This window comes from Pristiophorus japonicus, chromosome 13 (genome assembly GCF_044704955.1).
Source record: "Pristiophorus japonicus isolate sPriJap1 chromosome 13, sPriJap1.hap1, whole genome shotgun sequence".
Lineage (NCBI taxonomy): Eukaryota > Metazoa > Chordata > Chondrichthyes > Pristiophoridae > Pristiophorus > Pristiophorus japonicus.
The window spans coordinates 30,310,139-30,334,981 of NC_091989.1; the positions used below are offsets into that span (position 1 = coordinate 30,310,139).

General features: G+C 45.9%; 1 protein-coding gene across 9 annotated transcripts in view; it reads right to left on the bottom strand.

The window, feature by feature from the left end:
• The window catches only part of dennd6b (DENN/MADD domain containing 6B), a 170,043-nt gene that overhangs the window by 66,273 nt on the left and 78,927 nt on the right, over positions 1-24,843 (bottom strand). For all 9 annotated transcript variants that reach the window (XM_070897302.1, XM_070897301.1, XM_070897305.1 and 6 more), the window contains one exon: positions 15,746-15,840. In XM_070897302.1, the coding sequence (XP_070753403.1) occupies positions 15,746-15,840 (95 nt within the window). The remainder of the gene's footprint in view (positions 1-15,745; positions 15,841-24,843) is intronic.

Below are 24,843 nucleotides of genomic sequence, written 5' to 3' on the forward strand. Positions count from 1 at the left end.
GGGATGGCTGGACTGAAATATGAGGAGAGACTGGATCAACTGGGCCTTTATTCACTGGAGTTTAGAAGGATGAGAGGGGATCTCATAGAAACGTGTAAGATTCTGAAGGGACTGGACAGGTTAGATGCGGGAAGAATGTTCCCGATGTTGGGGAAGTCCAGAACCAGGGGACATAGTCTTAGGATAAGGGGTAGGCCATTTAGGATTGAGATGAGGAGAAACTTCTTCACTCAGAGTTGGTAACCTGTGGAATTCCCTGCCGCAGAGAGTTGTTGATGCCAGTTCATTGGATATATTCAAGAGGGAGTTAGATATGGTCCTTACGGCTAAAGAGATCAAGGGGTATGGAGAGAAAGCAGGAAAGGGGTACTAAGGGAATGATCAGCCATGATCTTATTGAATGGCGGTGCAGGTTCGAAGGGCCGAATGGCCTACTCCTGAACCTATTTTCTATGTTTCTATGTTAACATTAGCGGTCCACCACTAACTTCTTTTAATCTGTGCAATCCATCCGGACCTGTGGTTTTATCGTCTCCTGGTTTAATTAGTTTATCAATTATCTCCTCCCCTTTCTATCTTAAATGTCATTATATTTTTTTGCTATCTTCTTAAAACATGGTAAATGGAAAATAATGTGGAGAAATGTAAAACAAAAAAGCAGCGTATGTTTTAAACAGTGAGAGATTGGGAAATGTTGGTGTTCAGAGGGACTTGGGTATCTTTGAACACGAATCACTGAAACTTAACATGGAGGTACAGCAAGCAATTAAGAAAGCAAATGGTTTGTTGGCCTTGATTACAAGAGGATTTGCATATCAGAGTAAAGATGTCTTACTGCAATTATCAAGGGCTTTGGTGAGACCACACCTGGAGTATTGTGTCCAGTTTTAGTCTCCTTACCCAAGGAAGGATATACTTGCCATTTTAATAGGCAGTCCCTCGGAGTCGAGGAAGACTTGCTTCCACTTCTGAAGTGAGTTCTTTGGTGGCTGAACAGTCCAATACGAGAGCCACAGATTCTGTCACAGGTGGGACATAGTCATTGAGGGAAGGGGTGGGTGAGACTGGTTTGCCGCACACTCTTTCCGCTGGCTGCGCTTGATTTCTGCATGCTCTCGGCGTTGAGACTCGAGGTGCTCAGCGCCTTCTCGGATGCACTTCCTCCACTTAGGGCGGTCTTGGGACAGGGACTCCCAGGTGTCAGTGGGGATGTTACACTTTATCAGGGAGGCTTTGAAGGTGTCCTTGTAACGTTTCTGCTGCCCACCTTTGGCTCGTTTGCCGTGAAGGAGCTCCGAGTAGAGCACTTGCTTTGGGAGTCTCGTGTCTGGCATGCGAATTATGTGGCCTGCCTAGCGGAGCTGATCGAGTGTGATCAGTGCTTCAATGCTGGGGATGTTAGCCTGAATGAGGACGTTGGTGTTGGTGCGCCTGTACTCCCAGGGGATTTGTCGGATCTTGCGGAGACATCGTTGGTGATATTTCTCCAGCGTCTTGAGGCGTCTGCCGTACACGGTTCATGTCTCTGAGCCATAGAGGAGGGCGGGTATCACTACAGCCCTGTAGACCATGAGCTTGGTGACAGTTTGGAGGGCCTGGACTTCAAACACTCTTTTCCTCAGGCGACCGAAGGCTGCACTGGCACACTGGAGGAGGTGTTGGATCTCGTCATCGATGCCTGCTCTTGTTGCTAGGAGGCTCCAGAGATGTGGGAAGTGGTCCACGGTGTCCAGGGCCGCGCCATGGATCTTGATGACTGGGGGGCAGTGCTGTGCAGTGAGGACAGGCTGGTGGAGGACCTTTGTCTTACGGATGTTTAGCATAAGGCCCATGCTTTCGTACGCCTCAGTAAATACATCGACTATGTCCTCCTCTGTATGTGTGCAGACGCCGCGTCGTCTGCGTACTGTAGCTAAACAACAGAGGTTGGGGTGGTCTTGGACCTGGTCTGGAGACGGCGCAGGTTACCACTGGTTCTGTAGTTTAGTTCCACTCCAGCGGGGAGATTGTTGACTGTGAGGTGGAGCATGGCGGCAAGAAAAATTGAGAAGAGGGTTGGGGCGATACTTGCCATAGAGGGAGTGCAACAACAGTCCACCAGACTGATTCCTGGGATGGGGGATTGTCCTATGAGGAGAGATTAAGTAAACTAGGCCTATATTCTCTAGCGTTTAGAAGAATGAGAGGTGATCTCATTGAAACATACAAAATTCTTACAGGGCTTGACAGGGTAGATGCAGGGAGGATGTTTCCCCTGGCTGGAGAGTCTAACACCAGGGGGTCACAGTCTCAGAATAAGGGGTCGGCCATTTCTTCACTCAGAGGATGGTGAATCTTTGGAAGTCTCTACCCCAGAAAGCTGTGGATGCTCAGTTGTTGAGTATATTCAAGACAGAGGTCATAGATTTTTGGATATTAAGGGAATCAAGGGACCGAATGGCCTACCCCTGCTCCTATTTCTTATGTTATGTTCTAATGTCATGCCCATTGTCCACCCCGTGCTCACAGTCCAAGGCAATCCGAATCTCAATTATCCATTCATCTTACTATTTTAAAACCCAGACCATATCTCAGTTCAGTCTGAGAGTCTCTTAACTCAGAACTCTAACTTAGCTCCATGATAGATTTTAATCCGCAACCTCGGTTTTTCAGAGATTTTTTTTATATAAAAGGTATGGGTAGAACATATTTTGAACAATAAGCTCTTGTATGTTACAGAAAGTAAACATTCACATTTAAAAATGCACCAATGAGTAACAGGAAGCGACTTACCATGTGCATGAAATCATCAAATATAAGATGAAGTTTTGAGATTGGAACTCTGGATTCCACACACAGTGCAAGGGTGACCAGCTGAACTTGATTTTGGGACGTAAACCCTGCCCCTTCATTAGAATAGGCTTCCTGTACATGGAATACTTGCGCAAGGAGCGAGACCTGACAACGGGAAAGTGAGACCAGCCAACAGCGACGAAAATGCTGCACCTAGCTTTTAAAGGATGTTTCAGATTGGATCTGTTGTAGATATTTTCTTGATTAGACATCTCGAGTTTATGAACTACTATCTGCATTATAGGAACCACAGAACTATATGTTTTCTTATACTCATTGTTGGAACAGTCCAAAAACTGACCCCACTGCCCTCCTCTTTACCTAGAACCCTGCATCTTTCTCTGGCTCAAATGTTTATCTTATCTTCTCTGCATCAACTACTCTTTGTAGCAAAGAATTCTATACTCTAACAATTCTCCATTTAAAGAATTTTTCCTCATCACTGTCTCCCCGAACCAAAAAAAAAATCTTTCCCTATTCACTTCAGTAAAAACCTTCAGTATTTAAAAAAAAAAACCTCTTTCAAATCAACATCAGTGGAAATCGTGCCAGGTTCTTAAGTTTCTCTTCATTAAATATATCCTGATATCATCTGACTTGCATTTCCTGATTCTGCTATCGTTATATAAACAAACTACTTTTCTCATTAAAGGGGCAATAATTTGATGTTGTCACTATGATCTTTCAGAAGGCATTTGATAAGAAACAGCACAAAAATGAAAGCACATGGAATTTAAGGTAATGTGGTGACCCGAGTTAGTAACTGGTTGCGAGGAAGGAGTCCAACAGTAGGGTTAATGGGAACGTATTCTGATTGATGGGATGCGACAAGTGGTGCTCTCCGTGATCTGTTCTGGAGCCTCAGCTTTTCACCATATATATTAATGACTTAGATTAATGAATAGAGTGCGGTACATCTAAGTTTGCTGATGACACAGTAAGTAGTGTAGATGGGAGCAGAAAGTTAGAAGGGACATAGAAAAACAAAGTGAGTGGGCAAAATTGTGGCAGATGGAGTTCAATGTGGGGATGCGAGGTCATTTGCATTGGATTTGAGAATATAAATTTTCTAAATGGCGAGAGACATGGGGCTCTGGAGGAGCAGAGAGATTTGGGTGTCCATGTATGCCAATCACTGAAAGCTAGTGCACAGGTACAAAAAGTAATCAAAAAGGCTAATGAAATGTTAGCCTATATCTCAAGTGGACTGGAATACAAAGGGGAGGAAATTATGCTTCAGTTGTACAGAGCCTTGGTCAGACCCCATCTGGAGTACTGCGTTCAGTTCTGGGCACTGTACCTCAGGAAGGATATATTGGTCTTGGTATAATGCAGATTCAATAAAATAATGCCAGTGCTTAAAGGGTTAAATTATGAAGACAGATTGCATAAACTTGGCTTGTATTCCTTGGAGTTGAAAAGGTTGAGGGGAGATCTAATCGATGTGTTTAAAATTATTGTGCAATATGATAGGGTAGATAGAGTGATATGAATTCCTCTGTTGTGGGAATCCAGAAAAAGGTGGCCTAACCTCAAAATAAATGCTAGACTGTTCAGGTGTGAAATCAGGAAGCACATTTTCACACAAAGGATAGTGGAAATCTGGAAATCTCTTCCGAAAATGCTGTGGATGCTGGAAGTCAATTGAAATCTTTAAGACTAAGTTTGATTTGTTAGAACATAAGGACATACAAAATAGGGGCAGGAGTAGGCCATAGTAAGGGGAAAAACTACGCTCACTGGTCGGCGTAGTTTATAGGCCCCCAAATAATAACTTCACGATGGGGCGGGCAATAATCAAGGGAATAATGGAGGCATGTGAAAAAGGAACAGCAGTAATCATGGAGGATTTTAACCTACATATCGATTGGTCAAATCAAATCGCACGGGGTAGCCTGGAGGAGGAATTCATAGAATGCATACGGGATTGTTTCTTAGAACAGTATGTTACAGAACCTACAAGGGAGCAAGCTATCTTAGATCTGGTCCTGTGTAATGAGACAGGAATAATAAACGATCTCCTAGTAAAAGATGTTCTCGGAATGAGTGATCACAGTATGGTTGAATTTGTAATACAGATTGAGGGTGAGGAAGTAGTGTCTCAAACGAGCGTACTATGCTTAAACAAAGGGGACTACAGTGGGATGAGGGCAGAATTGGCTAAAATAGACTGGAAACGAGGACTAAACGGTGGCACAATTGAGGAACAGTGGAGGACTTTTAAGGAGCTCTTTCATAGTGCTCAACAAAAATATATTCCAGTGAAAAAGAAGGGCAGTAAGAGAAGGGATAACCAGCCGTGGATAACCAAGGAAATAAAGGAGAGTATCAAATTAAAAACCAATGCGTATAAGGTGGCCAAGGTTAGTGGGAAACTAGAAAATTGGGAAAATTTTAAACGACAGCAAAGAATGACTAAGAAAGCAATAAAGAAAGGAAAGATAGATTACGAAAGTAAACTGGCGCAAATCATAAAAACAGATAGTGAAAGCTTTTACCGATATATAAAACGGAATAGAGTGACTAAAGTAAATGTTGGTCCCTTAGAAGATGAGAAGGGGGATTTAATAATGGGAAATGTGGAAATGGCTGAGACCTTAAACAATTATTTTGCTTCGGTCTTCACAGTGGAAGACACAAAAACCATGCCAAAAATTGCTGGTCACGGGAATGTGGGAAGGAAGGACCTTGAGACAATCACTATCACTAGGGGGGTAGTGCTGGACAGGCTAATGGGACTCAAGGTAGACAAATCCCCTGGTCCTGATGAAATGCATCCCAGGGTATTAAAAGAGATGGCGGAAGTTATAGCAGATGCATTCGTTATAATCTACCAAAATTCTCTGGACTCTGGGGAAGTACCATCGGATTGGAAAGCAGCTAATGTAACGCCTCTGTTTAAAAAAGGGGGCAGACAAAAGGCAGGGAACTATAGGCCGGTTAGTTTAATATCTGTAGTGGCGAAAATGCTTGAAGCTATCATTAAGGAAGAAATAGCGGGAGATCTAGATAGGAATAGTGCAATCAAGCAGACACAACATGGATTCATGAAGGGGATATCATGTGTAACTAATTTACTGAAATTCTTTGAAGATATAACGAGCATGGTGGATAGAGATGTACCGATGGATGTGGTGTATTTAGATTTCCAAAAGGCATTCGATAAGGTGCCACACAAAAGGTTACTGCAGAAGATAAAGGTACGCGGAGTCAGAGGAAATGTATTAGCATGGATAGAGAATTGGCTGGCTGGCAGAAAGCAGAGAGTCGGGATAAATGGGTCCTTTTCAGGTTGGAAATCGGTGGTTAGTGGTGTGCCGCAGGGATCGGTGCTGGGACCACAACTGTTTACAATATACATAGATGACCTGGAAGAGGGGACAGAGTGCAGTGTAACAAAATTTGCAGATGACAAAGATTAGTGGGAAAGCGGGTTGTATAGAGGACACAGGGAGGCTGCAGAGAGATTTAGATAGGTTAAGCGAATGGGCTAAGGTTTGGTAGATGGAATACAATGTCGGAAAGTGTGAGGTCATCCACCTTGGGAAAAAAGAACAGTAAAAGGGAATATTATTTGAATGGGGATAAATTACAACATGCTGCAGTACAGACCTGTCAAAAGCCCAGCGGGAGATCGAGAGCCAGCGGCAGTTGGTGAGAGGGGAGCGACCTGTCAAAAGCCCAGCGGGAGATCGAGAGCCAGCGGCAGTTGGTGAGAGGGGAGCGACCTGTCAAAAGCCCAGCGGGAGATCGAGAGCCAGCGGCAGTTGGTGAGAGGGGAGCGACCTGTCAAAAACCCAACGGGAGATCGAGAGCCAGCGGCAGTTGGTGAGAGGGGAGCGACCTGTCAAAAGCCCAGCGAGAGATCGAGAGCCAGCGGCAGTTGGTGAGAGGGGAGCGACCTGTCAAAAGCCCAGCGGGAGATCGAGAGCCAGCGGCAGTTGGTGAGAGGGGAGCGACCTGTCAAAAGCATACCGGTGCAGCTACAGCGGGAGAGAAAGCAAAATAGAAGTAGAAAGTAATCAAAAAGTGACGTCACAGCCAATGTGGTAAGTGATTGGCTGGTGATTGGTGAGTAGCTTTTCTTTTCTTTTTTATATCAGTAAGTGAACTGCAACATTGTTATTACCAATTTAAGGGTATCTAAGGTTAAGACATGGCAGGAGAGCTCGGCCATGTGATATGCTCCTCCTGTACCATGTGGGAACTCGGGGACACTTCCGGTGTCCCTGGGCGCTACGTGTGTGGGAAGTGTATCCGCCTCGAGCTCTTGACGGTCCGCGTTGCGGAATTGGAGCTGAGGGTGGATTCACTCTGGAGCATCCACGATGCTGAGAATGACGTGAGTATCACGTGTAGTGAGTTGGTCTTACCGCAGGAGAAGGGTCCACAGCCAGATAGGGAATGGAAGACCAGCAGGAAGAGCAGTGCAAGAAAGATAGTGCAGGGGTCCCCTGTGGTCATCCCCCTGCAAAACAGATACACTGCTTTGAGTACTGTTGGGGAGGATGACTCATCAGGGGAGGGCAGCAGCAGCCAAGTTCATGGCACCGTAGGTGGCTCTGCTGCAAAGGAGGGCAGGAAAAAGAGTGGGAGCGCGATAGTGATAGGGGATTCGATGGTGAGGGGAATAGATAGGCGTTTCTGCGGACGCAACCGAGACTCCAGGATGGTATGTTGCCTCCCTGGTGCAAGGGTCAAGGATGTCTCGGAGCGGGTGCAGGACATTCTGAAATGGGAGGGAGAACAGCCAGTTGTCGTGGTGCACATTGGTACCAACGACATAGGTAAAAAAAGGGATGAGGTCCTACGAAAAGAATTTAAGGAGCTAGGAGCTAAATTAAAAAGTAGGACCTCAAAAGTAGTAATCTCGGGATTGCTACCAGTGCCACGTGCTAGTCAGAGTAGGAATCGCAGGATAGCGCAGATGAATACATGGCTTGAGCAGTGGTGCAGCAGGGAGGGATTCAAATTCTTGGGGCATTGGAACCGGTTCTGGGGGAGGTGGGACCAGTACAAACCGGACGGTCTGCACCTGGGCAGATCCGGAACCAATGTCCTCGGGGGAGTGTTTGCTAGTGCTGTTGGGGAGGAGTTAAACTAATATTGCAGGGGAATGGGAACCTATGCAGGGAGACAGAGGGAGACAAAAATGAGGCAAAAGCAAAAGACAGAAAGGAGATGAGGAAAAGTGGAGGGCAGAGAAACCCAAGGCAAAGAACAAAAAGGGCCACTGTACAGCAAAATTCTAGAAGGACAAAGGGTGTTAAAAAAGCAAGCCTGAAGGCTTTGTGTCTTAATGCAAGGAGTATCCGCAATAAGGTGGATGAATTAACTGTGCAAATAGATGTTAACAAATATGATGTGATTGGGATTACGGAGACGTGGCTCCAGGATGATCAGGGCTGGGAACTCAACATCCAGGGGTATTCAACATTCAGGAAGGATAGAATAAAAGGAAAAGGAGGTGGGGTAGCATTGCTGGTTAAAGAGGAGATTAATGCAATAGTTAGGAAAGACATTAGCTTGGATGATGTGGAATCTATATGGGTAGAGCTGCAGAACACCAAAGGGCAAAAATCGTTAGTGGGAGTTGTGTACAGACCTCCAAACAGTAGTAGTGATGTTGGGGAGGGCATCAAACAGGAAATTAGGAGTGCATGCAATAAAGGTGCAGCAGTTATAATGGGTGACTTTAATATGCACATAGATTGGGCTAGCCAAACTGGAAGCAATACGGTGGAGGAGGATTTCCTGGAATGCATAAGGGATGGTTTTCTAGACCAATATGTCGAGGAACCAACTAGGGGGGAGGCCATCTTAGACTGGGTGTTGTGTAATGAGAGAGGATTAATTAGCAATCTCATTGTGTGAGGCCCCTTGGGGAAGAGTGACCATAATATGGTGGAATTCTGCATTAGGATGGAGAATGAAACAGTTAATTCAGAGACCATGGTCCAGAACTTAAAGAAGGGTAACTTTGAAGGTATGAGGCATGAATTGGCTAAGATAGATTGGCTAATGATACTTAAGGGGTTGACTGTGGATGGGCAATGGCAGACATTTAGAGACCGCATGGATGAATTACAACAATTGTACATTCCTGTCTGGCGTAAAAATAAAAAAGGGAAGGTGGCTCAACCGTGGCTATCTAGGGAAATCAGGGATAGTATTAAAGCCAAGGAAATGGCATACAAATTGGCCAGAAATAGCAGTGAACCTGGGGACTGGGAGAAATTTAGAACTCAGCAGAGGAGGACAAAGGGTTTGATCAGGGCAGGGAAAATGGAGTACGAGAAGAAGCTTGCAGGGAACATTAAGGCGGATTGCAAAAGTTTCTATAGGTATGTAAAGAGAAAAAGGTTAGTAAAGACAAACGTAGGTCCCCTGCAGTCAGAATCAGGGGAAGTCATAACGGGGAACAAAGAAATGGCAGACCAATTGAACAAGTACTTTGGTTCAGTATTCACTAAGGAGGACACAAACAACCTTCCGGATATAAAAATGGTCAGAGGGTCTATTAAGGAGGAGGAACTGAGGGAAATCTTTATTAGTCGGGAAATTGTGTTGGGGAAATTGATGGGATTGAAGGCCGATAAATCCCCAGGGCCTGATGGACTGCATCCCAGAGTACTTAAGGAGGTGGCCTTGGAAATAGCGGATGCATTGACAGTCATTTTCCAACATTCTATTGACTCTGGATCAGTTCCTATCGAGTGGAGGGTAGCCAATGTAACCCCACTTTTTAAAAAAAGGAGGGCGAGAGAAAGCAGGGAATTATAGACCAGTCAGCCTGACCTCAGTAGTGGGTAAAATGATGGAATCAATTATTAAGGATGTCATAGCAGCGCATTTGGAAAATGGTGACATGATAGGTCCAAGTCAGCATGGATTTGTGAAAGGGAGATCATGCTTGACAAATCTTCTGGAATTTTTTGAGGATGTTTCCAATAAAGTGGACAAAGGAGTACCAGTTGAAGTGGTATATTTGGACTTTCAGAAGGCTTTCGACAAGGTCCCATACAGGAGATTAATGTGCAAAGTTAAAGCACATGGGATTGGGGGTAGTGTGCTGACGTGGATTGAGAACTGGTTGTCAGACAGGAAGCAAAGAGTAGGAGTAAATGGGTACTTTTCGGAATGGCAGGCAGTGATTAGTGGGGTACCGCAGGGTTCTGTGCTGGTGCCCCAGCTGTTTACATTGTACATTAATGATTTAGACGAGGGGATTAAATGTAGTATCTCCAAATTTGCTGATGACACTAAGTTGGGTGGCAGTGTGAGCTGCGAGGAGGATGCTATGAGGCTACAGAGTGACTTGGATAGGTTAGGTGAGTGGGCAAATGCATGGCAGATGAAGTATAATGTGGATAAATGTGAGGTTATCCACTTTGGTGGTAAAAACAGAGAGACAGACTATTATCTGAATGGTGACAGATTAGGAAAAGGGAAGGTGCAACGAGACCTGGGTGTCATGGTACATCAGTCATTGAAGGTTGGCATGCAGGTACAGCAGGCGGTTAAGAAAGCAAATGGCATGTTGGCCTTCATAGCGAGGGGATTTGAGTACAGGGGCAGGGAGGTGTTGCTACAGTTGTACAGGGCCTTGGTGAGGCCGCACCTGGAGTATTGTGTACAGTTTTGGTCTCCTAACTTGAGGAAGGACATTCTTGCTATTGAGGGAGTGCAGCGAAGATTCACCAGACTGATTCCCGGGATGGTGGGACTGACCTATCAAGAAAGACTGGATCAACTGGGCTTGTATTCACTGGAGTTCAGAAGAGTGAGAGGGGACCTCATAGAAACGTTTAAAATTCTGACAGGTTTGGACAGGTTGGATGCAGGAAGAATGTTCCCAATGTTGGGGAAGTCCAGAACCAGGGGTCACAGTCTAAGGATAAGGGGTAAGCCATTTAGGACCGAGATAAGGAGAAACTTCTTCACCCAGAGAGTGGTGAACCTGTGGAATTCTCTACCACAGGAAGTAGTTGAGGCCAATTCACTAAATATATTCAAAAGGGAGTTAGATGAAGTCCTTACTACTCGGGGGATCAAGGGGTATGGCGTGAAAGCAGGAAGTGGGTACTGAAGTTTCATGTTCAGCCATGAACTCATTGAATGGCGGTGCAGGCTAGAAGGGCTGAATGGCCTGCTCCTGCACCTATTTTCTATGTTTCTATGTTTCTACAGAGGGACCTGGGGGTCCTTGTGCATGAATCCCAAAAAGTTAGCTTGCAGGTGCAGCAAGTAATCAGGAAGGCAAATGGAATATTGGCCTTCATTGCGAGAGGGATGGAGTACAAATGCAAGGAGGTCCTGCTGCAACTGTACAGGGTATTGGTGAGGCCGTACCTGGAGTACTGCGTGCAATTTTAGTCACCTTACTTAAAGAAGGATATACTAGCTTTGGAGGGGGTACAGACACGATTCACTAGGCTGATTCCGGAGATGAGGGGGTTACCTTATGAAGATAGATTGAGAAGACTGGGTCTTTACTCCTTGGAGTTCAGAAGGATGAGGGGTGATCTTATAGAAACATTTAAAATAATGAAAGGGATAGACAGGATAGAGGCAGAGAGGTTGTTTCCACTGGTCGGGGAGGCTAGAACTAGGGGGCACAGCCTCAAAATACGGGGAGCCAATTTAAAACCGAGTTGAGAAGGAATTTCTTCTCCCAGAGGGTTGTGAATCTGTGGAATTCTCTGCCCAAGGAAGCAGTTGAGGCTAGCTCATTGAATATATTCAAATCACAGATAGATAGATTTTTAACCAATAAGGGAATTAAGGGTTATGGGGAATGGGCGGGTAAGTGGAGGTGAGTCCATGGCCAGATCAGCCATGATCTTGTTGAATGACGGAGCAGGCTCGAGGGGCTAGATGGCCTACTCCTGTTCCTTGTTCTTATGTTCTTATGTTCTTATGTGGCAACCTCAAGCCTGTTCCGCCAATTAATCCGATCATGAACTCAGGTTAAGAAACTGTCTATCTCTGTCTTAAATTTATTCAATGTCCCAGCTTCCACAGCTCTCCGAGGCAGCGAATTACACAGATTTACAACCCTCAGAGAAGAAATTCCTCCTCATCTCAGTTTTAAATGGGCGGCCCCTTATTCTAAGATTATGCCCCCTAGTTCTAGTCTCCCCTATCAATGGAAACATCCTCTCTGCATCCACCTTGTCAAGCCCCCTCATAATCTTATACATTTCGATAAGATCACCTCTCATTCTTCTGAATTCCAATGAGTAGAGGCCCAACCTCCTCAACTTTTCCTCATAAGTCAACCCCCTCATCTCCGGAATCAACCTAGTGAACCTTCTCTCAACTGTCTCCAAAGCAAGTATATCCTTTCGTAAATATGGAAACCAAAACTGTACGCAGTATTCCAGGTGTGGCCTCACCAATACCCTGTATAGCTGTCGCAAGACTTCCCTGCTTTTATACTCCATCCCCTTTGCAATAAAGGCCAAGATTCCACTGGCCTTCCTGATCACTTGCTGTACCTGCATACTAACCTTTTGTGTTTCATGCATAAGTACGTCCGCTGTACTGCAGCACTTTGCAATTTTTCTCCATTTCAATAATAACTTGCTCTTTGATTTTTTTCTGCCAGAGTGCATGACTTTACACTTTCCAACATTATACTCCATCTGCCAAATTGTTGCCCACTCACTTAGCCTGTCTATGTCCTTTTGCAGGTTTTCTTGTTGTGTAATGAGAGAGGATTAATTAACAATCTCATTGTGGGATGCCCCTTGGGAAAGAGTGACCATAATATTGGGTGGAATTCTGCATTAGGATGGAGAATGAAACAGTTAATTCAGAGACCATGGTCCAGAACTTAAAGAAGGGTAACTTTGAAGGTATGAGGCATGAATTGGCTAGGATAGATTGGCGAATGATACTTAAAGGGTTGACTGTGGATGGGCAATGGCAGACATTTAGAGACCACATGGATGAACTACAACAATTGTACATTCCTGTCTGGCGTAAAAATAAAAAAGGGAAGGTGGCTCAACCGTGGCTATCTAGGGAAATCAGGGATAGTATTAAAGCCAAGGAAGTGGCATACAAATTGGTTGGAAATAGCAGCGAACCTGGGGACTGGGAGAAATTTAGAACTCAGCAGAGGAGTTTGGGTTTGATTAGGGCAGGGAAAATGGAGTACGAGAAGAAGCTTGCAGGGAACATTAAGACGGAATGCAAAAGTTTCTATAGGTATGTAAAGAGAAAAAGGTTAGTAAAGACGATCGTAGGTCCCCTGCAGTCAGAATCAGGGGAAGTCATAACGGGGAACAAAGAAATGGCAGACCAATTGAACAAGTACTTTGGTTCAGTATTCACTAAGGAGGACACAAACAACCTTCCGGATATAAAAGGGGTCAGAGGGTCTAGTAAGGATGAGGAACTGAGGGAAATCTTTATTAGTCGGGAAATTGTGTTGGGGAAATTGATGGGATTGAAGGCCGATAAATCCCCAGGGCCTGATGGACTGCATCCCAGAGTACTTAAGGAGGTGGCCTTGGAAATAGCGCTTGCATTGACAGTCATTTTCCAACATTCTATTGACTCTGGCTCAGTTCCTATCGAGTGGAGGGTAGCCAATGTAACCCCACTTTTTAAAAAAGGAGGGAGAGAGAAAGCAGGGAATTATAGACCGGTCAGCCTGACCTCAGTAGTGGGTAAAATGATGGAATCAATTATTAAGGATGTCATAGCAGCGCATTTGGAAAATGGTGACATGATAGGTCCAAGTCAGCATGGATTTGTGAAGGAGAAATCATGTTTGACAAATCTTCTGGAATTTTTTGAGGATGTTTCCAGTAAAGTGGACAAAGGAGAACCAGTTGATGTGGTATATTTGGACTTTCAGAAGGCTTTCGACAAGGTCCCACACAGGAGATTAATGTGCAAAGTTAAAGCACATGGGATTGGGGGTAGTGTGCTGACGTGGATTGAGAACTGGTTGTCAGACAGGAAGCAAAGAGTAGGAGTAAATGGGGACTTTTCAGAATGGCAGGCAGTGACTAGTGGGGTACCGCAAGCTTCTGTGTTGGGGCCCCAGCTGTTTACATTGTACATTAATGATTTAGACGAGGGGATTAAATGTAGTATCTCCAAATTTGCGGATGACACTAAGTTGGGTGGCAGTGTGAGCTGCGAGGAGGATGCTATGAGGCTGCAGAGTGACTTGGATAGGTTAGGTGAGTGGGCAAATGCGTGGCAGATGAAGTATAATGTGGATAAATGTGAGGGTATCCACTTTGGTGGTAAAAACAGAGAGACAGACTATTATCTGAATGGTGACAGATTAGGAAAAGGGAAGGTGCAACGAGACCTGGGTGTCATGGTACATCAGTCATTGAAGGTTGGCATGCAGGTACAGCAGGCGGTTAAGAAAGCAAATGGCATGTTGGCCTTCATAGCGAGGGGATTTGAGTACAGGGGCAGGGAGGTGTTGCTACAGTTGTACAGGGCCTTGGTGAGGCCACACCTGGAGTATTGTGTACAGTTTTGGTCTCCTAACTTGAGGAAGGACATTCTTGCTATTGAGGGAGTGCAGCGAAGATTCACCAGACTGATTCCCGGGATGGTGGGACTGACCTATCAAGAAAGACTGGATCAACTGGGCTTGTATTCACTGGAGTTCAGAAGAGTGCGAGGGGACCTCATAGAAACGTTTAAAATGCTGACGGGTTTGGACAGGTTGGATGCAGGAAGAATGTTCCCAATGTTGGGAAAGTCCAGAACCAGGGGTCACAGTCTAAGGATAAGGGGTAAGCCATTTAGGACTGAGATGAGGAGAAACTTCTTCACCCAGAGAGTGGTGAACCTGTGGAATTCTCTACCACAGAAAGTAGTTGAGGCCAATTCACTAAATATATTCAAAAGGGAGTTAGATGAAGTCCTTACTACTCGGGGGATCAAGGGATATGGCGAGAAAGCAGGAAGGGGGTACTGAAGTTTCATGTTCAGCCATGAACTCATTGAATGGCGGTGCAGGCTAGAAGGGCTGAATGGCCTGCTCCTGCACCTATTTTCTATGTTTCTATGTTTCTGTGTCCTCCTCACACATTGCTTTTCCTCCCATCTTTGTATCATCAGCAAACTTGGCTATGTTACACTAGGTCCCTTCTTTCAAGTCATTAATAAAGATTGTAAATAGTTGTGGTCCCAGCACTGATCCCTGTAGCACACTGATTGCCAACCTGAGAATGAACCATTTATCCCTGACTCTCTGTTTTCTGTCAGTTAGCCAATCCTCTATCCATGCTAATATATTACCCCCAACCCCGTGATCTTTTATCTTGTACAGTAACCTTTTATGTGGCACCTTGTCAAATGCCTTCTGGAAGTCCAAATACACCTCATCCACTGGTTCCCCTTTATCCACCCTGTTCATTACATCCTCAAAGAATTCCAGCAAATTTGTTAGGTAAATGTATCAAGGGATATGGAGCGAAGATGGGTAAATGGAGTTAAGAAACAATCAGTCACAATCTAATTGAATGGCGGTACAGACTCGAGGGGCCTTTCCCATGTTCTTATTGCTCTCGTGTCAAATACGGTGTTTGGAAAATAATAGTCTCGGCCTTTATCTGAAATATCTGTTTCTGTGTAGCTTTGTTAAGTATTTTGCATTCCAATTCTTAAGAGTTTTTAGAGATTGCCACCTAATTGACTGGGGGAACAGGCTCAGGGGGCTGAATGACCTACTTCAGCTCCTACGCTCTTCCAAATTCATGAGAAGAAGTTTGACATTTAATCATCACATTAGTTGCACATGATGCCATAATGCAAAATGACCCAAAATTCCTCTCCCTCAAATAAAAAAAGATTTGCTGAATCCTTTTTCCATGAACACAGCTGACTTGTGTCCTATAACAGTAAATTATGCTCATCATTCCTTCCTTACCTGACATTTTGACTTCTCCAATACGGATAATGTGTGGCCAGTGCTGGAATGTTTTGATAAAGAAAGGGTTGGTCACTCCCAGGACAACATTTGGCCTAATCAAAAAAAATCATAACACCCAAGTCAGTAGAAAGTACTAGGAGCAATGAAAATAACCCACTGTAGGATTGATGCTGTTGGGAATACACACACACACACACACACACACACACACACACTAGATTGTTGCAACCAGTCCTAAACATCTAGTTGCAAACTTACAAAGGATTTGGTTAGTACAGGTATTAACACGTCAGGAAATCCCCTAATTAGTATTGATTCTTGTGAATGTACAGAACTCCATTTCCACATTATTCTCCCTCACAAATGCACAAACATATTGGAGGGAGTAACAGCAGCAACTTGCATTTATATAACCTACTCCAAGACTTCTATGTGCTGTCGACTCAGCTGCTAGGTATATGATGATGGTTTATTAATAGCTCTTCCTCCAATTTTCCTACCATCTTCCTACTACTTCCAGGTGCACAAATAATAAAAGAGCTTTCGTGGTAGGGGATTCAATAGTTAGGGGAATAAAGAGGTGTTTCTACAGCCGTAGACATGACTCAAGATGGTATGGTGCCTCGCTGGTGCCAGAGTCAAGGATGTCACAGAGTGGATGCAGGGCATTCTGGGGGTGGGGAGGATGAACAGCTATAGGTTGTGGTCCATATCGGGACCAATGACATAGGTAGAAAGAGGATGAGGTCCTGCAGGCAGAATTTAGGAAGCTAGAAGAAAAATTAACGGGTTGGACCCCAAAGGTAGTAATCTCCAAGTTACTACCGGTGCCACGTGTGAGTACAAGAATAGAAGGATAGAGAGGATGAATGCGTGGCTGGAGAGTTGGTGCAGGAGAGAGGGCTTTAAATTCCTTCGGCATTAGGACTGCTTTTGGAGGAGATGGGACCTGTACAAACCGGACGGGTTGCATCTCAACAGCGCTGGTACCAATATCCTTGCGGGGAGTTTTGCTAGTGCTGTTGGGGAGAGTTTAAACTAGCTTGGCAGGGGGATGGGAACCTGAGAACAAACAAGTAAAGCTGAAATTGCAAAGCAAGAACGTAGAAAGTGAATTTGTAAGGCAGAAGAAACAAGGGTTAGCAAGTAGTAATCAGGAGGTCTTCCTGTGCTAAATGGTATCATCATCATCATAGGCAGTCCCTTGGAATCGAGGAAGACTTGCTTCCACTCCTAGGGCCCAAGTTTCCACATGATTTGCGCCTGATTTTTCGGAGCAACTGGTGGAGAACGGACTATCTTAGAAATTGCAATTCTCCACATTTTTTTTTCTGCAGTTTTAGTCAGGTAGAACAGTTCTACTTTGGAACAGAATTTTTTCTTCAAAAGGGGGCGTGTCCGGCCACTGACGCCTGATTTGAAAGTTCCCACAGTGAAAACGTACTCCAAACTAAAGTAGAATGGAGCAAGTGAAGATTTTTGTAGAACTGAAAAAACCTGTTCTACACATTAAAAAATCAGGCGCAGGTTACAAATTAGGCGTCCAGAACGAGGTGGGGGGGGGGGGGGAGAAGGGAAGTCATTAAATTCTATAATATATCCTTATTTATACTTATACAAATAAATCCAATCTGAATAAACATTTATAAGCAAAGAAAAGATTGAATAAACCATCTTCCTACCTGTGTGAAAGTGCTTCAGGCAGGCCTTTCGGGACCGAAGGCTGAACGGGCCGACCCGAGACTTCGGGCAGGGCCCGTCCCCAGCACCAGATTTACAGGTAGGTGGCGTCGGGTCGGGTCGGGGGGCGGGTCGGGTCCAGTCGGGGAGGCGGGAACAGGAGCACGGCTCGGGTCGGGTCCAGTCCGGGGGGGGGGGGGGGAGCGGGTGTCGGGTCTGGTCCGGAGGCAGGGGGGGGAGCGGGTGTCGGGTCTGGTCCGGAGGCAGGGGGGGGCGGGGAGCGGGTGTCGGGTCTGGTCCGGAGGCAGGGGGGGGAGCGGGTGTAGGGTCTGGGGGGGGGGGGGGGGGGGGGGGGGAGCAGGAGCTGGCCGTGGGAGGAGCCTTATTCACGCAGCCCCAGTGAGGCCATTCAGCCAGGGCTAGGGGCTGCGTGCTTCGGGCCCCTCCCACACAGTTCGGCGCCTGGAGCTACTGCACTTGCGTGCCCACTGTAGCGCGCGTGTGCAGAGGTCCCGGCACGGTTTTCAGCGCAGGGACCTGGCTCCGCCCCCCCACAGCTCATGCTGGCTGCGCCGAGGGCCAGAGGACCTGCAGGGAGGTGGAGAATACGGAGGATTTTTTTAGGCACACTTTGTGGCGCGAAAAACGGGCGTCCAGGTCGGGACTGCGCCGTTCTAGGCGCATGTGGAAACTTGGGCCCCTAAAGTGAGTTCTTTGGTGGCTGAACAGTCCAACATGAGAGCCACAGACCCTGTCATAGATGGGACAGATATTCATCGGGGAAGGTGGGGGGGCGGGTGGTGGCACTGATTTACCACACACTTCTTCCGCTGCCTGCGCCTGACATCTTCATGCTCGCAGCGTTGAGATGCAAAGAGCTCAACGCCCTCCCAGATGCACTTGCTCCACCTAGGGCGGTCTTTGGCCAGGGTCTCCCAGGCGTCAGTGGTGATGTCGCACTTCACCAGGGAGGCTTTGAGGGTGTCTTTGTAAACGGTATATACTTCAATGAAAGGAGTATAGCGAACAAGGCGGATGAGCTGAGAGCACAGGTAGACAATTGGGAGTATGACATTATAGCCATTACAGGGACATGGCTGAAAGAGGGGCAGGTTTGACAGCTCAATATTCCTGGTTACAGGATTTTTAGACAGGACAGAGGGGGGTAAAAAAGGGGGGTGGGGGGGTGGCGGGCAGTTTTGCTTAAAGAAACTATTACAGCTGTGAGGAGGGATGAAATGTTACAAGGATCATCAAATGAGGCCATATGGATCAAACTGAAAAATAAAAAAGGGCGATCACATTGCTGGGCGTGTATTATAGACCCCCAAACAGTGGGAGGGAGATAGAAGAGAAAATATGTAGGCACATTTCTATGAAGTCCAAAAACTATACGGCAGTAATAGTAGGGGATCTCAACTATCCCAATATTGATTCGGACAAATATAGTGTGAAGGGTATAGAGAGTGCGGAATTGCTAAAATGCATTCAAGAGAAATTTTTTAGTCAGTATGTAACAAGCCCAATATGGGAGGGGGCGGTTCTGGATTTAATTTTGGGGAATGAAGCTGGATAGGTGGAAGGGGTATTAGTGGGAGAGCACTTGGATGCCAGTGACCATAATTCAGTCAGATTCAAGGTAGTTATGGATAAGGACAAGGGTCGACCAGGAATAAAAGTCCCAAATTGGGGAAAAGCTAACTTTGCTGAGAAGTGATTTGGCCACAGTGGACTGGAAACAGCTACTTGAAGGTAAATCAGTGTCGGAACAGTGGGAGGCATTCAAGGAGGAGATCCAGAGGGCTCAGGCCAAATGTGTGCCCTTAAAGAAAAAGGGTGGGAATAACAATTCTAGAGCCCCCTGGATGTCTAAGGACTAACAGGGGAGATTTAAAAAAAAAAGGGAAGCATATTGTGACGGCTAAATACTGTAGAATCGCTGGAGGAATATAGGAAATTCAGAGGTGAAATTAAAAAGGATATTAGGCATGCTAAGAGAGAGCATGAAAAATTCTTGGCAAGTAAAATCAAGGAAAACCCAAAGATGTTCGACAAATATATTAAGAGCAAGAGGATAACTAAAGAAAGGGTAGGGCCTGTTGGAGACCACGAGGGTAATGTGTGTGTGGAGGCGATAGATGTGGGTATGTTTCTTAATGAATACTTTGCGTCTGTATTTACAAAGGAAAGGGGCAATGTAGATTCTGCTGTCGAGGAGGAGTGTGAAATTCTGGGCGAAATAGACTATTGGGGGGTTTGGCACCTTTGAAAGTGGATAAGTCCCCAAGCCCGGATGAAATGCATCCCAGGCTGTTGAGGAAAGCAAGAGGGGAAATAGCAGAGGCCTTGATCATCATTTTTCAGTCCTCTTTGGATTCAGGCATGGTGCCGGAGAACTGCTAATATGGTACCCTTGTTTAAGAAGGGAGAAAGGAATAGGCCGAGTAATTACAGGCCTGTCAGCCTAACCTCAGTGGTGGGAAAATTATTGGAAAAAATCCTGAAGGACAAGATAAATCTACATTTAGAAAGGCAAGGATTAATTAGGGACAGTCAGCACGGATTTATTAAGGGAAGATCGTGTTTGACTAACCTGATTGAATTTTTCGAGGAGGTAACCAAGAGGATCAATGAGGGTAGTGCGTACGATGTAGTGTATATGGACTTTAGCAAAGCTTTTGATAAGGTTCCACATAGCAGACTGGTCACAAAGGTAAAGCCCATGGGATCCAGGGCAAAGTGGCAAGTTGAATTCAAAATTGGCTTAGAGGTAGCAAGCAAAGGGTAATGGTTGATGGATGTTTTTATGACTAGAAGGATGTTTCCAGTAGGGTTCTGCAGGGCCCAGTACTGGGTCCCTGGCTTTTTGTGGTATACATCAATGATCTAGATTTGAATATAGGGGGTATGATTAAAACATTTGCTGATGACACTAAAATTGGCTGTGTGGTTAATAATGAAGAGGAAAGTTATGGACTGCAGGAGGATATCAATCTACTGGTCAGGTGGACAGAACAGTGGCAAATGGAATTTAATTCAGAGAAGTGTGAGGTAATGTACTTTGGAAGGGCTAATAAGGAAAAGGTATACACATTAAACGGTAGGCCACTTAGAAGTGTAGATGAACAAAGGGACTTGGAGTACTTGTCCATAGATCCCTGAAAGTAGCAGGCCAGGTGGATAAGGTGGTTAAGCCGGAATACGGAATGCTTGCCTTTATTGGCCGAGGCATAGAATACAAGAGCAAGGAGGTTATGCTTAAATTGTATAATACACTGGTTAAGCCACAGCTGGAATACTGTGTGCAGTTCTGGTCGCCGTATTATAGGAAAGATGTGATTGCACTGGAGAGCGTGCAGAGGAGATATGAGGATGCTGCCTGGAATGGAGAATCTTAGCCATGAGGACAGATTGGATAGGCTCAGTTTATTTCTCTTGCAATAGAGGAGGCTGAGGGGAGACCTCATTGAGGTGTATAAAATTTTGAAGGGTCTGGATATGGTGGATAGCAAGGGCCTATTTCCCTTGGTGGAGGGGTCAATTATGAGGGGGCATAGGTTTAAGGTGGTTGGTGGAAGGTTTAGAGGGGAAGCTTCTTCACGCAGAGGGTTGTGGGGGTCTGGAACTCGCTGCCTGGAAGGGTGGTGGAGGCAGAAACCCTCACCACATTTAAAAGATGCTTGCATGTGCACTTGAAGTGCAATAACCTGCAGAGTTACGGACCTAGAGTTGGTAAGTGGGATTAGACTGGATAATCTCTTGTTGGCTGGCGCAGACACGATGGTAAGTACATCATGGAATCTAATACAGCCAAGCGTGAGCTCCTGGACTAGTTTCAATCGCCTGGATAGGTCGGAGAGGAATTTTCCCAGATTTTTTTCCCTAATTGGCCTGGGTTTTTATCTGGTTTTTTTGTCTCTCCCAAGAGATTGCATGGCTCCGGGTGGGGTGGAGTGTAAAATATTACGATACATGGGGATCGCAGTTGTGTGGGGCGGACTGGTTGGGCCGGATGCTCTTTACCTGTCCGCCATTGTTCATAGGTTTATATGTAACCTTCAGGGCTGCTGGCCGAAGGCCGTGTGGCTCTTTGTCGGCCGGCGCAGACACGATGGGCCGAAATGGCCTCGTTCTGCGCTGTAATGGAGTACTTGTGCATGAAACACAAAAGGATAGTATGCAGGTACAGCAAGTGATCTGGAAGGCCAATGGAATCTTGGCCTTTATTGCAAAGGGGATGGAGTATAAAAGCAGGGAAGTCTTGCGACAGCTATACAGGGTATTGGTGAGACCATACCTAGAATACTGCGTGCAGTTTTGGTTTCCATACTTACGAAAGGATATACTTGCTTTGGAGGCAGTTCAGAGAAGGTTCTCTCGGTTGATTCCGGAGATGAGGGGGTTGGCTTATGAGGAAAGGTTGAGGAGGTTGGGCCTCTACTCATTGGAATTCGGAAGAATGAGAGGTGATCTTATCGAAACGTATAAGATTATGAGGGGGCTTGACAAGGATGCAGAGAGAATATTTCCACTGATGGGGGAGACCAGAACTAGAGGGCATGATCTTAGAATAAGGGACTGCCCATTTAAAACTGAGATGAGGAGAAATTTCTTCTCAGAGGGTTGTAAATCTGTGGAATTCACTGCCTCAGAGAGCTGTGGAACTGGGACATTGAATAAATTTAAGACAGAAATAGACCGTTTCTTAAACGATAAGGGAATAAGGGGTTATGGGGAGCGGGCGGGGAAGTGGAGCTGAGTCCATGATCAGATCAGCCATGATCATATTGAATGGCGGAGCAGGCTCGAGGGGCCTTATGGCCTGCTCCTGCTCCTATTTCTTATGTTCTTATGTCTCTTATGTAAATTTCTATGTTTCTAAATGATATCTAACTCCATTCCATTCCAGGTGGTAATCCCACACTAGAGTTAAGAAATACTTTCTGAAATCAGTTCTGAATTTATATTTTAGCAGTTTGCACATATGTCCTCTTGTACTGCAGTCATGATTTAACTTGAAATATTGCTCCAGATAAACCTTTCCTATTCCACTAAGTACCTTATATACCACCATAACCTTCCTCATAGCTCGGTCTTTGACTCTAGATTTGCCTCATGGACTATGTTCCACCCACTTTAAGAGATTGAATGATTGTCTTGCATCTGGATGACCAGAATTACGCAGGATGTGTCTTAACAAGAGCAATATACAACTTCAGTATGACAGCTTCAGACTTGGGGGCTATTGGGGGAAAAGGGTGAAAACAGGCACTAAGTGGGTGCTGTGCTAATAAGATACATCTGTTTAAAAGTCTGGTTTTAGCCCGCAGCTTTGGGGCTAATTGGTGATTACCATGATTTAATGGATATCTGCATGTTTAGCACTCAAGCAATTGGGGGCAATTTAAGTAGAGCGGGGTATGTAGCCTCCACACACCCACTTCCACTGAAGGTGTGGAGTGCACTGGCTGACAGACAATGGCACATATCAGGATGGCTCAGGGACTGAGGGAGAGGGCTCACAAGTTCTCGGACTGTGGCACTGGAGATCCCGGAGGAGGGATGTCAGTTACTCGCTGGAAGAGTAGGAGACCACAGAAGCAAATAATGCGGCGGATGTGAGAGATTATTGAGGTGGTCACAGCCAGGGGCCCTGCCCCTACGATATGGCTCCAGTGCCGCAGAAAATTTAATGATTTGACATGAGTGGTCAAGGTAAGATCCCATCACACAAACACATGTCTCAATAACCACTCCACCAGAAGTATCACAACTTCAACACACTTCATCCATCATCTAACTATACACTAACATTCACAAACCCCACACTATTGCATCCTTCACAGGCACTACTCATACCTCAGACACATTTCACAGCTCTTCAAATGTGTGAGGCAACTCTCACACACGCAAACACACCTGCCAATACACTAATTCACAATCACCACTCTTTCTCTTCCAGGACAAGGTAGCACAGAACAGGTGTCAGCAGGACCCGACAGGTGGAGGGTAAGCACACCTGCATGAAATCACTCTTTCTGAGCACGCAGTGCTGGTGGTGATTGAGAGGTGAGTGGCAGATGCCATGGCCACAGGCAGAGCAGGGGACATTTCGCCGAGAGATACGTGGCCACTCCAGCTTCCTTACACATTCACAACTATTCCTGATCCCCAATCCTATCCTCACTCACAAGCTCTATATCGTCTTATCACAAACATCCTCCTATTGGGGCCACACAAGCTGCACCCTAAACCTTTTAAACCTTTGCAGGCTCCCAAGAGCAAAATCAACCTCGCCTCCCCGCCCCACCTTCCCGAAGGAACTGGAAGAGGAGGAAGAGACACCTCACATCCCTCGCCCTTCAGATGAAGAGGAGGAAGAAGGCACTGAGGAAGTTTTTCACTACCACTTTCACAAGCACCAGCTCAGAGACCAGCAACAGTGTAACTTAGAGGTAAGGGTAGAACAGGGAACTTCATATTCGCATGCACCGGGCACCTGTGGAGCCTGACATCAAGCAGTGTCTGATGACCGAGGTTGCAACTTCCACTGTAATCATATTGGCTTCCATGGAATGCCAAATATCTTGGATGGAACAACAATGGAAGCCTAAACAGCTTCCATTGTATTACTAGCATCTTCCAATGAACGGCAAAGTGCTGTAATGGAAGCTCAGGCAGCTGCCATGGTGGCTCTGGGCTACGTGTTTGAAAGGGGCTTGCAGAATGCCTTAGCTGCCCAGAGATCTTCCCTCCAGCACATCACTGGGCTGGCTGAATAGGCCCCCGAAGTCATGTGGAGAACCATGGAGCGGGAACCTACCGGCCTCTCTCTGGATGACAGCATTCATACTCGCTCCATAGCCACTCCACATTGCCCTTGCAGTTGCCTGTCAGCCAGGCAGCCCAGACTGCTCAAGCCCATGATGAGACGATGCAGGCAGAGGCAAGGCCATCACGGCCCACAGCCTCTTGAGGGTGTCGCAGGAGGATATCTGAACTGCCCGCTTCAGAGTCTCAGCAGCCATCCACCTCAGGCTACAGCACATCTCCTCATTAAGTTTCTGCCCGCGATGTGCGCGCGGCCCGGTTTGTGGCTCGCGAGGTCGGTGCGGCATTGCCCGTGACGGCCTCACGGAGCGTTGGTCAATTTTTCACGGGATGAAAAGGGGTCGCCGCGCACGCTGATGATGTCATCGCCAGAGGCGCAACAGCCCAGGGTGTTACGAGTGTGGCGCGGCATAACTGCATTCGCACCTCCGCTAACAACCGTATAATTCTGATTACCCAGATGCAATGCTGGGGATATCTATTAGTGCATCCTTACACATGTTCTTCTGTCTCTACTTACATTTCTAATCTTTATTACCTAGCTATTCGTGGGTACGATTTCTGTTGGAATTTATAAAATCTAG